Source organism: Lynx rufus, unplaced genomic scaffold (genome assembly GCF_022079265.1).
Source record: "Lynx rufus isolate CCGP_SWC_20201006 ecotype Redwood Valley unplaced genomic scaffold, mLynRuf1.p SCAF_16, whole genome shotgun sequence".
Classification (NCBI taxonomy): Eukaryota; Metazoa; Chordata; class Mammalia; order Carnivora; family Felidae; genus Lynx; species Lynx rufus.
Genome location: NW_025814830.1, coordinates 51169389 through 51185867, shown reverse-complemented (window position 1 = coordinate 51185867; position 16479 = coordinate 51169389). Strand labels below are relative to the sequence as shown.

General features: G+C 55.6%; 1 protein-coding gene across 1 annotated transcript in view; it reads right to left on the bottom strand.

The window, feature by feature from the left end:
* CMIP (c-Maf inducing protein) overlaps positions 1 to 16479 on the bottom strand; it is a 234964-nt gene that overhangs the window by 89125 nt on the left and 129360 nt on the right. Inside the window, exon 2 of the mRNA XM_047078821.1 lies at positions 2969 to 3094. Coding sequence (XP_046934777.1) covers positions 2969 to 3094 — 126 coding nt within the window. The remainder of the gene's footprint in view (positions 1 to 2968; positions 3095 to 16479) is intronic.

Genomic DNA, 16479 nt, shown 5'->3' with positions numbered 1-16479 from the left:
GCATGTGTGAGTCCTGCTCTCCTGCTCCAGCCTCTGTCCACCGGAGCTGGGGGGGCAGCGAGCAAGGGGGGTGCTGGCGCAGGCCCGCCTGTCGGCTCGGCAGGGGGAGCTCTGACGCGAGGCCACGGCCGGACGCAGCCCCAGCCAGGCGAGTCATAACCGCCGGCCCGCAGCCACGGCCTGGGTTAAAGGGACATTCCACTGCCCAGCAACCCACATCCCTCTAAGCCTCCCTGCCCCTCCACCCCTGGGCGAGCGGCATTCGGGCCTTCCTTGGGGGGGACGCCGGCCCCTCCAGACCCCGGAACAATGCGGCCCTCCTGCCGGTCAAGCAGCAGCCACTATACAGCCCAGGAGATTGGGGCTCAGGGCCCTCCCCGCTCTAGCTGGACTACTTCAAGGTTTCCCTCCCTCCTGCCTCCCTCTGGTGCTCCCTCCCTCTCTGTCCTGCAACTAGACTGATCCCTCTACTGTCCCTTCCAACCTGTAAGAGCTTTCCATGGCTCCCCATTGCCCTCGGAAGATAGCCTTGGCTTCTTCACTCGGCTAATAAGACCCGTAGAGTCTGGCTGTGACCCAAGAGCTCTGGACATCATCCACAGGGCCCTGAACCTACCTCCCCCTCTCTTCCAGGGCAGCAAACACCCCCTCTCTCACATTCATGCTTTGCACCCGCATTCCCTCTGCCCCGAGTGTGTGCCCCCCATCCTGGCACACTCCTACTCATCCCTCTATGCCCCACTATAACGTCGCCACCCCTGGGGAGCCTCCTCTGGCCCCCCCAGGCCGAGTGAGTCACTCCCTGCCCTCCGGGATGTGCCTCTATTTTAGCTGTTATCTCTGTAGTCACGTGTTTAGAGCTCGGTCTCCCCAGAGAGCCCCACAACTCTTCGAGAATGGGGCCAAGGGGCTCATTTACCTTCCTCCCCCAGCACAGGGGGCAGGCTGGCTCGGTGCTCTGTGAGTCAGTAGGATTTTCTCTGTACCCCTCTTCTCCAGCTTTCCACAGGATGCTATTACTGTCCCCACCCGCCGAACGTCCCACCACTGCTCAGGTCCCAGCCCAAGGGGGCCGGAAGTGGCTGCCCCCACAGACTCCAGATGGCAGCTGTCAGAGGGGCCGGAAGGACAGACAGGAGAGTTCTGCTGGCTGGGCTGGGGGGTGGGGAGGAGGGAAAAGGTGAGGGCAGGTAGAAGAAAGACAGCCAAGTGCAGAGGGCACCAGAACTGAGAAGAAAACAGACGGGCGGCCATGATGTTGGTGTCCTCCAAGGGATGACAGTAAAGAAGAGGATTTTTCTAAAGAATTAGCTGTTAGAGTCAGCTTGTTGAGCTCAGCATTCCTCAGAGGCCAGACCATGTGCCTCTCGCCTTCAATGTTGTTACACAATCTAGTGGCCGCTTTGGAAATGCGTTTTAGGGAACATCTCTTCAGGCTCAGGGCAGATCTCCCTGGAGTGACAGAGTTAGAAAGAATACGTTCCTAAAAGAAGGGCCTGTTCTCCCAAAGACAAGAGAACGAATTCTCTCTAGATGAGCACTTTCTGACTCGGGGTCCCTGCCGGAGGCTGGGACGGCTCTGCCCGAAACGACACAGGACACATCGCATGTATACACTGCTGCAAATTTTTCAGCCACGATTCCTTGCCTGGTGGACCCACCTCTCCCGGACCACAAGGTCCTGGAAGGGCCATGAGAGGACACAGCCCCCTATGGTCAAGGCTGGGTATGTAACCTAGGGTGGGGCCATCCCTGGGATGTAGGGGACTACAGCAGGGCCAGTCAGAATCTTCTATGAGATTTTACCAAAGGGTACTGGAAGGAAAATGGGCTCTCACATTTTTAAGGATAGAAGTCCCTCTTTCCCGGGGTGCCTGGGGGGCTCAGTCGGTTAAGCAACCGACTCTTGATTTTGGCTCAGGTCGTGATCTCACGGTTCATGAGTTGCAGCCCTGAGGCGGGCTCTCTGCTGGCAGTGAGGAGCCTGCTTGGGATCCTCTCTTCTTCCCTCTCTGCCCTTCCCCTGCTCATGCACCCACGTGTATGCTCTCTCTCAAATAAATAAATAAACTTAAAAAAAAAAAAGTCCATTTTTCTCACGCATGGAGAAACCGTCCCTGACAATGAAGCCAATGCACAGAAAGAGAGCCAGAAAATGGAGACAGAGAGAGTCCCTGAATATTATTATCACTTGGCTCCTGGATCAAGCTATGCCTGAAGGCCTCTCTTAGACTTCCCAGTTACTTGAACACAATTACAGCATCAAATTCTTTTCGCTTCAGAGAGTTTGAATGTTTGTATCATTTCCAAACAACAGCCCTGACCGATACGCACAAAACGCACCCTTTTCCAAGGAGACAGCTCTGGGGGGCTCAGTCGGTTGACCTTTGATTTCGGCTCAGGTCATGATCCCGGGGCCGTGGGAGGGAGTCCCGCATCAGGCTCTGGGCTGAGCGGGGAGCCTGATTAAGACTCTCTCCCTCTGCCCCTGTCTACTGCTCGTGGTGTGCACGCTCCCAATCTCTCTCTCTCTCTCTCTCAAAGGACAAAAAAAAGACTGAGACCGACGAGAAGAACCTCCTCCTCACTCGAAGTAGAGCAAAAGGTGGCATGTGTTGCTTACTATGGCCTTCTAAGGCCTAAAAACATGCCTTTGTGCCTCAGTTACCTCATCTGTAAAATGGAGATCAAAAGACCCATTTCTCAGGTTTGTGGCGAGAAAGAAAAGCGTAAGACGTAAGGTTCCTGGGCTGCAAAGGGCAGGCGGTAGGAGCTCAGTCTGTGCACATTCCCTGCTCGTCTCCCAGAGAGGGCCCCACGGTTTATACCTTTCTTATGCTGGAGAAGAATGTGCCCGAAGCTAAATAACCTTCCCTCCTGGGAGCTGGCCGTCTCCTCTGAGGGAAAGCGGAGTGCGAGAGCGCGGAGGGGGCAGAGGAAACTGCGTGTTCATGTTTGTCTCTCCTACCTGCAGTAAGACTGTTCCCCCAGGGATTGTGAGCTGTAAACAGTACTTCGGGGCATTCTCCCAGGACAGCAGCTGAACGTCTTCAATAGCGCTGTAGGAGACCGAGTTTTCCATGTACCCAGTTGGCTGCAGCAAAAAGAAAAAAAGAAAAAGAGAGAGAGAAGACACACATTGGTTACAAGATCAGGCACAGTATCCATGCCTCAAAGAAGGTTCCAGAAAACATCCTCCCACCCAGCCCCCCCCCCCCCCAATTCTGGCAACAGGCAAACCGAGTTGGTACAGACACGGGGCGACTCTGGAGACCAAAGGAACTCCGTCTTTCCTAGCATCCCAGCTGGCAGGAGGGGGCTGCAGTGGAAACTCGCCCCCGTGTTTGGAGCTGTAGAGTCGGGACCAGACTGGGGGCACCTTAAGGGCAAAGCCTGTACCCTGTTCCTCTGGGCGTTCGCGGGGCCCAGCACAGGGCAGAGCCTGGATCTCTCCAGCCCTCACTGTGTCCAAGCCACTGCCTTCTCCTGCCCAGAATGCAGTCATAGACCCCCTTCGATTTCCCGGTCTCGTCTCCCCACCCAGATATGCACTCTCCACTCGAGACCCAGGGCCACATTCCAAGTCGACGAACCGTATCCCCCTATTCCCTGTTCAGTGTCCTTCCACAGCTCCCGGTGGCCCAAGCACGAATCCCACGTGCCCCTCCACCCCTGCCAGGCTCCTTCCTCCAGCCGCACCCACTTTCTCTTCTCCGTCGGCCCTCCCCAATGGCCCACCCGGTGGCACCACACAGTTAGCCTGCCCTTTGTCCCCAAACGGTTGTGGCCCAATCCCTGGCATCTCCTCCTCCACTGTCCAGGCCTCAGCTCCACAGGTCTTCTGGGGGGCCTGCTACCCCCCAGACCCTAAAGCCCACCCGGCCACATCCTTCCCTGTGCCCTCGGCGCTCCGCGCACCCCCTTTAATCACTGTGGACGCCTACCATATGTCATCTACTGATGCCTGCCTCCTGGCCAGGCTGCAGCTCCGTAAGGTCAGCCCCATGTCTGTCTTGCTCCCTGCCCTCTCTCCACAGAGCCTGGCACGTGGCAAGGGCTCAACAATTTGTGTCGAAAGGAAGAACTGGAACAGCTTTCGTCGGTCAATGCGGGGGTGAGGGCAGGGAGAGAGAAACTCACAGCCGCTCACTACTCTCTGAGGGAGCTCCCCTGTCACGGAGAGAAGGCACCAGGAGCCAAGGGGATGCACTGGTCACCAGGTATCAGCAGCGTCCTTATCGCCCTGACCCCAGGAAGCCATACTTTAGCAGAGCCAGAGGCAAGCGTAGCTTAGCCGAGAAGGCAGAATGTGACGGCTGACACGTCCCCAGCCGTGACACACGCCAAGCGAGGTCTCCTTCCATCCCCACAACGGAGCAGGTGCCAGGGCCATCCCACCGCACGATGAGGAACCTGAGGTGTCACATGACTTGCCCAAGGTAGGCCAGCTGGGACGGGGGCTGGCCAGGGCCGAACCGAGCTGGTGACTCAGGAATCGGTGCCCTAGCCACTCCCCACTGAGCTGCACACAGGAGGGCGCGCAATGTAAAATCCATGGCCTGACGAGTTCATTCTACCATCAGGATGTAGGACCGCCACCAGGTTTTAAATTTCCATTTCTGTCTGCCTAAGTTGAGATGCAGTGGTGGTGGTGGAGAGGGCTGAGGGCACAGGCTGCGACAAATTTCCCTGATATGATCGGTCACCGGGCTCAGGAAGGGAGAGAGGTTGATCAATACATTCGTTCTTTCATTCATTCATTTACTCATTCACTCATCTGACGTATTCGTTGGGCATCTATCACGTTACAGGCCCATACGCCGGGTGCTGGAGATACAGCAGTGGATGAGACAGGAGCCCAGGGGGGCAAGGAGATAACAAACCAAATACACAGATAAACAGCAGGTGCTGCACCAAGAATCCAAGACGGTGCGCTCACAGGGGCTAAGAGCTGCGGTGCCCGGTGCCCCGGAGAGGTGGAGGAGAAGTACGCCCCGGAGCTCGGAGCTCGTGGCCAGTGCAAAGGCCCAGGCGTGGGAACAGGCTGGGCGTGCTCAGTGAGGAGACTGCCCAAAGGAGGAAGGCCACTCCCAGAGGGTCCTGTGGGCCCAGCCAGGGGTCTGGGGTGGAGTGTTGTTTGGGGAAGAGACTCAGGAGGAGGGGACAGAAGCAGGAACAGCCTGGAGGCTCCAGAGCAGGTCCCTAGCAAACAGAGGCGGTGGGAGGGGGGAGGGGGGAGGGGAGGCAGCGGGGGAGGGGCAGTCAGATCCCTTCTGCCCTTCCCCAAAGGCACAGAGCCCACCCCTCAGCACCAATCCCAGGAGCCTCTGTGTCTGACCAGGACAGTTGCCGTGGTGCATCCCAGAGGCAGATGTGTGGGCTCCCCTCACCTTGCAGCCTGTGCCTGCACCCCATGCACTGTTCCGTTCTCGGTATTCTGCCATCAATGACTCAGCTCTGACTGCACATCTTGTCCCGAGAATATCCGTGCAACCAGGGGCTCGGGGGATTGGTTAGACACTTATTATCTGAACCCACGTTCAAGTATTTATTGTGTGCTGTCTCCCCTGCTAGTGTTCCAGCACAAGAGCAGAAATCTCCACCTGTTCTGTTCCAAGTGCCCAAACAGACCCTGGCACTGAGACGGGGGTAGTCATTTTCTTCTAAATGAAGGAATTATTTTCCTAAATGACACAGTGTTCATCCATATTACTTCTAATCATGACACAGAACATACTTGGGGAAGATGCTTTCTGGGGATCATTTTAAAAATTAAATTTTAAAATTAAAACTTAATTGACAAATGAAAAAAAAAAAATCTCCTCTCGGAAGCAATGGCACCCGGGTACCAGATGCGCCAAAGGCCTTTCTGTAGTGGCCCAAGTCCACCTCCCTCCCTTTACGAGGTCTGGTCGGCCTCCAAACTCCATGCCGTTGACCCCTTGAGACATACAGAGGCCAGAGGACACGGGTTGAGCCATGGCCACTAACACATCTGGAAAACCGCCAGACCACACCAAACAAGAGAAAGATAGCAACGCCCATTCTGTAAATATCTGGACTCGATGATCCAAACCGAGCCAACGGCCAGCCTCGTTTCTTTAGAAGCGCACCTATGGGCCTCGAAGCTTCTGCCTCCCACCGGCCTCCCCGGGGACCCTGGGACACGACGAGGCTCCGCACTGCCCCGTGTGGCACCAAGCCCGTGGCGACCACACGCTCGGGGCGGGGTGACCACTCCCGACTTGTGCGATGTCCAGGAGGCGGGGCTTGCCCGTGTCTGCCTTTCTCACGACCCTGCTCCAGCTGCTTCAATGTGGCCTTGATTAGAAGTTACAACACAGGCTTTTTGGGGAAAGGTTGGGTATAAATAAATACATACTGGTTTTTAATAGCAGACGTTCTGCTTTCCCACTGTTCGAAACAGTACTGGCTAAAAGCAAAATGTGTACAGAGAGACCTGTGTTTGAGTCTCTTAACTGTGTGGCTTCATGCAAGTTACTGTACCTCTCTGAGTCCATTTCAGCCAATGGCAAAACGAGAATTTATTAGACAGGATTATTTTCTAATAATCCTTAAAGGAGACCCAGTCTGTCAAGGCTTAGCACCGCATCTGGGACATTCTAAAAAGCGCAGTAAAATGAGGTACTGCGAGAAACAATAAACTCTACCTCTAGGCTCTTTCTCCCCCAGACCCATACCTCTGGTCTAACCGTGACAAAAGGATCAGATAAACCCCAACTGAAGGACGTTCCTCACAACACCTGACCAGTACTCATCAAAACCAAGGAAAGTCCAAGCAACTGTCCCAAACATGAGAATTCTCTGTCTATGGAGGAGGACCACTCCTTGCACTGTGGGATCCCCAGTGGGATCCTGGGACAGAAGACGGACATTAGGTAAAAAGGAAGGGAATCAAATAAAGCATGGGCTTTAATAACAGCATATCACTACTGGTTCATTAGTTGTGACAAATGTATCATGTTTCTGGGAGATGTTCACAACTGGGGTAGCGGGCTTAGGGGTCCATGGAAACTCTGTGCTGCCTTTGTAACTTTTCTGTACATCTCAAACTGTCCTAAGATAAAATGTTCACAGACAGAAATTAACTGCTGCCATGTTATTACTAGCATCGTCTTCGACGACAGAGCCTAGGCAGGAGCCCAGGGGGCTTACAAGGGAAAGGGGACGGATCGGGACTGAGAGTCCCTGAATGCTCTCTTGGGATTCAGGTGTGAGCCAGTGCTGACCACGGGCCTCCTTCGTCCAGGTACTTTCACACGGCTGGGGCGATTTCACAGATAACTGATAATTCCTTGGTAATCTGAACACGATGATCTGAGTTACAGTGCAGGAGATTCCTACATGGGGTAAAGGCTGAGTCAGATAAAAAAGAAAAATTTAATTCCCCTCCACTTGAGGGAAGCTGGGAAATCCAGCTCTGAAAGGTACATGTAAGAGAACAACAAGCAGGCTCGGTTGTTTCTACATGTAAAACAGTGCGAGGCCATACTGCACGATTCTGTGTACGTGACGTCTCGGAAGGAGCACAACTACAGAACTTGAACTCAGACTAGCGCTCTCCAGCGGCGAGGGTGCGGGTGGGAACCAGTTACCAAGGGGCATGGGGAGCTGTGTGGGGTGATGGAAATATTTAAAAAAAAAAATTTTTTTAAGTTTATTTATTTTTGAGAGAGCGAGCGAGAGAGCATTGTGAGTGGAGGAGGGGCACAAGAAGAGAGAGAATCCCAACCAGGCTCTGCACTGTCTGCACAGAACCCAACTCGGGGCTGGAACTCATGAAGTGTGAGATCATGACCTGAGTTGAAATCGAGAGATGGGACGCTTAACCGACTGAGCCACCCAGGGGCCCCTGGAAATAGTCTGTATCTCGATGGTGGTGGTGGTGGTTACCTGACTGTGTATCTTTGTCAAAACTCACAAATCTACACCCTTAAAGGATGAATTTTACTGAAAGTAAATTAGAGGTCAAACCTAAGAAAGGCAATGTGTGAATACTGTAGATGATTTGGAAGCCGATGAATAGAATGAAATCTTTCAGATAAAATCACGTCAAGACCACTCATTAGCACTTTGGTATATTACCTTTATATTATCCTCCTGATTATTTTTTATACATGATTTTTTTTCGTTTTTTTTTACAGAGCCCAAGTCATACAATACATATAATCTTGTGACTTGCCTGTTTTTTTTTTTTTTCTTTTTAACACAATGTTCCATCGCATGCACATCGTATATTCTGGACAATAATTTCCAGAACTATTATTTAGTGGCTATAAAGCATTTGGCCACTGTTTTATCACTGCTTCCCACCTCCCCCCACCACCATGGACAGTGTGGTTGTTTCATTTTATGCCACTATAAACAACTCCACAATGAACATCCTTGTGAAACGTGTTTTTCTACCCTATATTTAGGATTATTTCCTTAGGCCAGATTCCCAGAAATGGAATTACTGGGACAAAGGGTAAAAGCATATTTTACGTCATTGCCAAATTGCTCTCATTAAAGAGATATTAAAGAGAACCGGGGAGCCCTGGCTAAGGCTGGGGGGGCCTTCGTCCTGAGCCCCGAGCCTGGCTGGGTCCTGGAAAAGCCAGGCTCTGGTCCCGGTGAGCTCCGAGGGACCACATGGCGGCCAAGTGCCCACAGCCCGACTGCGCCGCACAGGGGCTGGGATCACAGAAGTCTGCACACAGGGGTCCAAGCGCGTGGGGACGCTGCTCTCCCGTGGGAGTTGAGGTGCCTCTGTCCTTTTGCCCTTGGGGACTGATGAGGGGCTAGCTTGGGGGTCTTGGTGTCCGCCAGACCAGGAAGAGAGCGCTCCCCTTCTGCTTCTGTTTCCGAGATGAGCTGCTTCTCTAGCATCCCCTCGATGCCTGGATCTGGGCTCAGGAGAGCAGAGCCTGGAGGGGCTTCGTGAGGGCCCGTAGTCAACAAAGACCCTCGGAGCTGACATTCCACACTGGGAACCCCCTCGGACCTCCCACGTCAGAGTAGGCAAGGAGTGGGGTGACCAAACTCCCCTGAAGCAGCCCCTCCCCCAGAGGCCCCCCCAGGCTGCACCTCCCCCTGCTTCCCAGGGAGCCAGCTCCTTCCCACCCAAACCTGCCTGGTTTCCATGGGGATTCCTCTAAAAGCGAATGTGAATCATGATGTCTGCGACCCCCAAGACGAGGCTCAGGCTGACTCAAGGCATATGTTGGGAAGGTGTCCAGCACCAATCCCAGGAAGGGGAGCAGGGAAGAGGCTCCCAGACCCCAAGAGGAGAAGCCGGTCTGGAAACACCCTCCATGAGCTCACTCCCGAGGCAGGTGGACGTGGGAGGCTGGGAAACCTTGCCCCCCGGGGGACCCGGGCTGAGAACAGCAGGCTGTTTGCCATGGGTGGGGGTGGGGGTGGGGGTGGGGTCGGTGCCCTGGCACCCTGCTGGGTGAGCCACGCTATAGACAGGTCCCCCTCTCCCTGCATGGAAGCTGCCTGAGTCATCGTGGAGGGAGACCCCTCTCTGCACGGCCCGACCCCACATGGCACTGTCCCACTGGGATGAGGACGGGTTTGCTGCTGCCCGCTGCCCCCTGGACACACACCCTGGACTCAAAGGACAGACGTGAGGTCAGAGGATAGGGAAGCCTCTTCCAGCCCGTTTGGAGAGTCAACAACAACGACAACAGTAATAATGACGGCACTGTTACCTCTGGTATTAAGTACCACAGAACGGCTCGGATCGGAGGAGTGGGTTTTAGCTCACCTCCCCCTGCTGCTTTCTAGAACTGAGATAAAATTCATATAAAATCAAACGCTAACCACTTTAAAACGTACAACGCAATGGCCGCTGGCACATTCACAGTGTCGTGCAACTTCATGGCACTTAGTTCAGTGCTAAGGCATTCTCAGCGCTCCGGAAGGAGACTCCGTACCCACGAAGCGGTCACTCCCCCGCGGGGCTGCTGGCCGCTGGTCTGCTACCTGTCCCCGCGGCTTGGCCTCTTGTGGACATTTCCCGTCAGTGCAATCACGCAGCACGTGGCCCTTCTCGCTGGCTCTTTTCCCTGGAGGTTCCGGAGGTTCAACCATGTCGCAGCATGTATTGGTTATGGCTGCATAACGTCCCGCTGAAGGGACAGGCCACGTTTGGCTTACTCCTTCGCAGCCGAGGGACATCTGGGTGGTTTCCCCCTTTGGGGGAGGGGGGACGGTCTGCTGCATATTTTTCCGGTGATAAGGAAGGACGTGTGCCCCGCAAACACAGCCCTGGCGAAGCCCCTCGCGCACGGAAAGGCACAGGTGCCCCTGGTTAACACGCCTTGAGCGGGTAGCACGTGGCCAGCACCACGCCGAGGACACGTCTTCTCCCACTTGACCAGGCCGCAGCCCTGGAGGGGGGCCGTGTTTACCCCTGTTTATCCGTATGCTACAGACGAGGCAGGTCCAGAGAGGTGCTGACGTGTCACGGACCCCTGCTTTTAAGAGACACACCCAGGACTCAATCCCACAACCACCGGGGACGGTGGCCTCCACCCCGCACTCTGCCAGCTCCTCCAGCCGGAGCCACACTCCGGTGTGCACGCCGAAGGGCTCGCGCACACTGCGAACGCACGCCGTGCCCAAAGGAGCCAGGACCGGAACCTGGCGCCACCAGGGTCTCGGAATCTGCCCGCCAGCTGCCACCCCGCCCTGCGGGCCCCCAGGCCACCTACGGCCCCACTGGGCGTCGAGGGCAGAAATCCACACGGGCTCATTTGGGAAAGGCCTGTCAAAATATTTTGATGTTCTCTTTAATCCCACAAAGGGAAAGCTGTACCGCAAAAGCAAAGCGGCGGTAACAATTCGCTGCTACGTGGGTCAGTCTGGGCCCCAGGCCCGGAGCAAATCTCCTCCAGTGCCTTTCACACCCCCCACCTCCCTGTGTTTCCATAAACCAGGGATAGCCGACGTGACTTAAGCTTTTCCGGTTGCCCCAGGGCCACTGTCCCTGCCGCCATCCCCTGGCGAGCTGCACCCCCCGCCCAGCACCACTCTTGGTCCCGCGAATGCGTCCACACAGCGGCCCGCCGCTCCCCTTCCTGGCCCCCCACTCGGAGACGCTGTGTCAGGCTGCACGGCTTCTCCAACTGTCGTCTTAAGGCCAAATGCTGCCCATGTACCCTCCCCACCCCCTACCTCACCAGGTTACCGCTTTTCTGCAGGAGCCTGTGAAACCACAACGTCGGGCTTATTTTATTAGCACAGGCGACTCAGTTTTGAGCAAGAACATCTCTCAGGAGCAAAACACACCCTTCTTGTGTCTTACGGCCTTTTGTTTGATCGTCCCTTCTTGGTGGTAGGGGACTTAATGAAGGGCCGTGTGGCTCAAGTGGCTCTTAGATCCCCACTGTCACACAGAACTTTCCGTGATGGGGGATGTGCTCTGCACCTGCGTGGTAGCCTCCTGTGGGCTACTGAGCACATGCAATGTGGCCAGTGCAACGGTCACCTCGGGACTCAATTTGTGCCGTCACTCAACACGTGGAACCCCTCGCATGTGCGAGCCAGTGCCCAGTGTCTGGGGGTGCGACCCTACAGTCGTGCAGCTTTGGAGGCAGGGAAGAGACAGATGACCCAAGAAAATGGGGGACTCTGATGGATGGAAATTTGTGTTCTCAGGGCCTGGCACTTCTCACGTGTGCCCCTGGGTACCCCTGACAGCTGAGCAACTGACCAAGCGAGTCTGGAAGGGAGGCTGGATGGAGGGACCAGCCCTGGCTCCCACTGAGGCCCGGAGGGGCTGGCACGGATGCCCTTCCTCTGTCCTACTGTCAGGACCTCCCAGCCTGGGAGCAACCCTGCTGGCTCCCCTTGCCCACCCCGCACCTCTGCACGGCCCTCCCCACCTCCAGCAGCCCCGGGGAACCCACACGGCCCTCCCGGGAGGCAGGTCTTGCCCCGTGACACATCAAATGAAGGTCCCGAGCAGGTACACGTCTTCACCAACCACACACAGCTATTCAGGCAGAGCTGGAAGGAGAACTGAGGCCTTCAGAGTACACGTCCTGGCCTCTGTCTGTAACAGCTGGTGATTAGAAGTCAGGTCAACCACCCCGTTGACACCACCCCGTCCTCCAGCCAGCCAGCAGGACGGCTCGAACGGGAAAGGCAGTGACCAGCCTCGGCATAGAGACAGGGCATCTGGAATGCTCCTCGACTTCTAAACCGCTGTGGAAACCCGTGCACGGCTATCGGCTAAAGCTGGAAGCCCGGGTCCCCTGCGACCAGCGGTCCTATTCCCACGAAGAAGGGCTGACATATGTTCTCGCGGAGAGCTGCACACACATGCTGCCTGAGCACGACCCAACCCTGGACCGGAACAAACTGGAAGCCACCCAGGTGTCCATCAGCGGAAGAACGGGGGAAGAAAGTGTGCCGCGTCAGCCGGTGGAGTGCGACTCAACGGTGAGAAAGAAAGATCGGCAACGACACGTGGCATGCAGATGAACTAACCGCACGGACCAAAGGCTGAGGAAAGGACACTAGACACAGAAGCACAGATTATACGCTTCCGTTTATATAAAGTTCACAAGTGCGCAAAACATACTCCATGCTGAGAGAAGTCAGGGTACTGGTTATGAGGGTGACCGGCTGTCTGGTTTGCCCGAGCCTGAGGGGCGTGCGTTCTTGAGATCCTGGGTGTTCCGCACTAAAGCCGGGGCAGTTCCGGGAAAACCAGGATGGGCGGGCACACCACTGCTTACCCCTGAGTGGGGACGGAACCCTGAAGGGCCAAGAGGGAGTTTCTGGAGCTTCGGCGCCGTTGCAGGTCTTGATTCGGGTTGAGGACAGCACAATGTTAAGAGACATCAAGCAGGACACAATATATACTTCCCTGCATGTGTGTTACGTCTCAGTGAAAGAATGTTTGAAAGACCACAAGTTTGAGAGTCGAATCCAGGCTCCACCACTTGCTGGCTGTGCGGCCTTAGGCAAGTCACCGGGCCTCTCTGAGCCTCAGTTCTCTGCCTTGCAAAAGTGACATAGGATCCACACCCACTAGGACGGCTATTTTAAAAAAGGGAATAACAAGTGTTGAAGGAGATACGGGGAAACTGGAACCGTAGTCATCCACGGCTGGCAGGAACGGGACACGGTGCAGCCACTTGAAAAGTCGGGCGGATGTTGGGAGAGCTAAACGGTTTCCACGTGACCCACAGGGGGAGTTTAATGGTGTGGGAATTACGCTGCAATAAAGAAGGTAACAGTGTACCTATCTTCAGGGTGCTGCTGAGAGCAACTAAGCGTGTGGCCTGCGAGCTCGGCACCTGTGAGAACTCGCCAATAGGTCACTGCAAGGGGGTTACACAGGGCGGCCCGAGAAAGGCAGCAGGAGGGGCTGCAGGCAGGGACATGACCAAGCGAGGGTTTAGCTGTTTGAGCTCCATGAGTTAGACTCCCAACACGGTGCCAGGTGCTAAGCAGGAGCTCATCATACCAAGGTGATCATTCTTCAAGCCTCAACAAGAAGGAAGAGGGGTTTTGCGCAAACCATCTCCAACTCCTCCACAGACGACTGCAAAAAGGGGGGACAGAGAGGGGTGTTCCGGCCTGGAGTCGGCCCTGGCCACGGGGCGATCTGCCACGTGCGGAAGACCAAAGACAAGTAGGACCCCATCGCTTAGATACTGCCTCCCTCAGAGAGACCCGCCCCACACCCTCTTGCCCCAACTCAACCAAGCCCCACCTTGGGGGCCTGGGAGGGGCCACCGGGCAGAGGCGCTGCTGGACCCTTTTCCTGCCGCCCAGACCTTGGCCGAGCGCCGCCTGGAGGCTGGGCTGCGAGGGCAGGGCCGGTCGGGGCAGGCCAAGGCTGTTCTCCACGGACCGCACTCCTTGGAGACAGTCAGGAGGCATGTTCTGGCTCATTAATCATGAGTCCAGCCATGGCAGCTGCCCCCTTTTATGGGCAAATGGCTCAAGAGGTTTAATGACAGAGGAAGAAGAAGTGATATTGCCATGTTCGGACTCTACAACCTCAGTCACCACCGTGGGATGGAAATCCGAGTCCCCCGGGGTGTGGCACTCTTCCTCTGTACCACGGGGCCCCTCTGCCATCCCGGGAGCTGATCGAAGCTCTCGAGGGCCGTGACGCACAGTCAGCACATTTCCAACCACCGAGTCAGCAGCTACTTTTAGGGAGCAAAGCCCAGATGCCCGGCCCTCGGGAAGTCCACAGGCACCATCTGGCTGATTCTTCACAAGGTTCCCGCGGGGAGCCCCATCCTGGAGAGGAAGCAGGGAAGGTTCGGAGCGGTTAGATGCTGGGCCCCAGGTCACAACTGGTAGGTGGAAAGGCCACGTCCTCATCCCCGGTTCTCTGCCAGATGCTGGCCTGGGGGGTCCCACGATGAGCAGGGTGTGCCAGAGTGGGCCTTTTTTTTTTTTTTTTAAGTTTATTCATTTTGAGGGGGGAGGGGCAGAGAGAGAGGGAGAGAGAATCCCAAGCTGACAGCATGGAGCCACGAGATCGTGACCTCAACCGAAATCAAGAGTCGGACTCTCAACCGACTGAGCCACCCAGGCACCCCCAGAGCGGGCCTCTCGATGGGAGGTGGGGGCAGAGGCGTACGAAGGTAACGACAATGCGACATGACAAGCAGGGTAACTGCGAGGTGCCGGCTACAAAGGACAAGGAGCGGGGGTGGGGACAAACGCTGGGGAAGGCCTCCCAGAGTGACCTTTGAGCTGGGCCTTCAGGTGGGTCGGGGAGTGCCGGGCACTCCCAGAGGAGGGAATGGAAAGTACAGGGGGCCCACAGTGAGGGACCCTGGCCTGGAAACAGGAAGTCGTGGGATGAGCGGGCAGGTTCAAGGATTCCTAAAGGGGCCTGAGATAGGACCCAGGGCAGGGCACTGCCCCTGGCAGCCCAACCTTCCCAAACTTGGATTTCCTCTCTCTCCTCTCCCTTCTTTTTTTTTTTTTTTTTAAATTAAGGTAGACATGTAAACGGTCAAGTGCAGAAGTGTGAAAGTGCACAGGTTTTATGTGCTCGGCGGGACATATCTTTGCGCAGGCTCAGCCCTGCACAACCACCACCCGGGTCAAGACAATGGAGGTCTCGAGCCCTCCAGCAGGCTCCCCAGTGCCCTTCCCGTCCGCACCACCTGGGGGTGTCGCTGCCTGGCCTCTGTCACCATAGGTCCGTTCTTGAACCTATGGAATCACAAATGGAATCCCACAGCGGACAGGCTCCTGTGTCCGGCTGCTGTTCACCGTGTCTGCAGACGCATACGTCTGTGGCTCATTCTTTTTTTTTTTTTTTTTTTAATTTTTTTTTTTTTCTTTCAACGTTTATTTATTTTTGGGACAGAGAGAGACAGAGCATGAACGGGGGAGGGGCAGAGAGAGAGGAGACACAGAATCGGAAACAGGCTCCAGCCTCTGAGCCATCAGCCCAGAGCCCGACGCGGGGCTCGAACTCACGGACCGCGAGATCGTGACCTGAGCTGAAGTCGGACGCTCAACCGACTGCGCCACCCAGGCGCCCCTATCTGTGGCTCATTCTTAACTGCAGAGCGGTGTTCCTTCCAATGCACCGCCACTGACAGTGAATCTTTGCTTGTTTCCAGTTTGGGCCCCCGTGTAGAAAGCTGCTGTGAACATTTCTGTACATTTTTGGGGTGGGCGAAGCAGAGACAAAAGTATGTGGGTAAATACCCAGGAGTGGGATCCTTGGGTGGCCCACAGGCTAAAATGCTTGTATCTAAGCGCAAGAGACACACATTTGCAGGGAATCACAAGGAAGTTTGACGTGACACCAAGCTCCTGTGTCAAGCCTCTGTCACAGGTAGTTAAACCCGTCTGGTAGTTTGGAAGACAGAATCAGGCTAGCAATGGAGCTCCATTTTCTGAAAAGGTGGAGCGTATCTACCACAGAGAGGACCTCTGAGCCCCGCTGGAGAGACAGCACCCTTCTCAAAACTAGACTCAGGGCCACAGAGGAAGTGGCGGCAGAACCGAAACTTTGTGGCTACAGTGGCAGAGACAGCCAGCTCTCCTCCCCTGCACGTCCAGCAGGCTCCCCACGCTCCCCACAGATGCTTTTGCAAAAGGAGAAGATACGTTTGCTCCAGATCAGAGAGCTCGGAGTGCAAGGCTGGGAACAGGCACGGTATTTCTCTTTGTTAATATTGGGAGTAATTTAACCCTAAGATCACACACCAAGGTCAGGCGGGCCTGTCTGTATCCACTTGGTGTTCCCGACGTAAGGAGACCAGCAGGGATCAGACAGTGAATTTTTAGGTCTTCAAAAACACAAATTAGTTGATGGTGGAATTCTGCCAGGGAAACCCGTGGCCTCTGACAGCCTGGAAATGGGGGCACCTGCCTCTGTGTCCTCCTCAGCTGGGCACGCCCCAACCTGGGTGACTTCCTGAGAACAGGGATCCTGCGCTTCGATGGGCCACATTAGTCGGTTGCCCAGAGCAA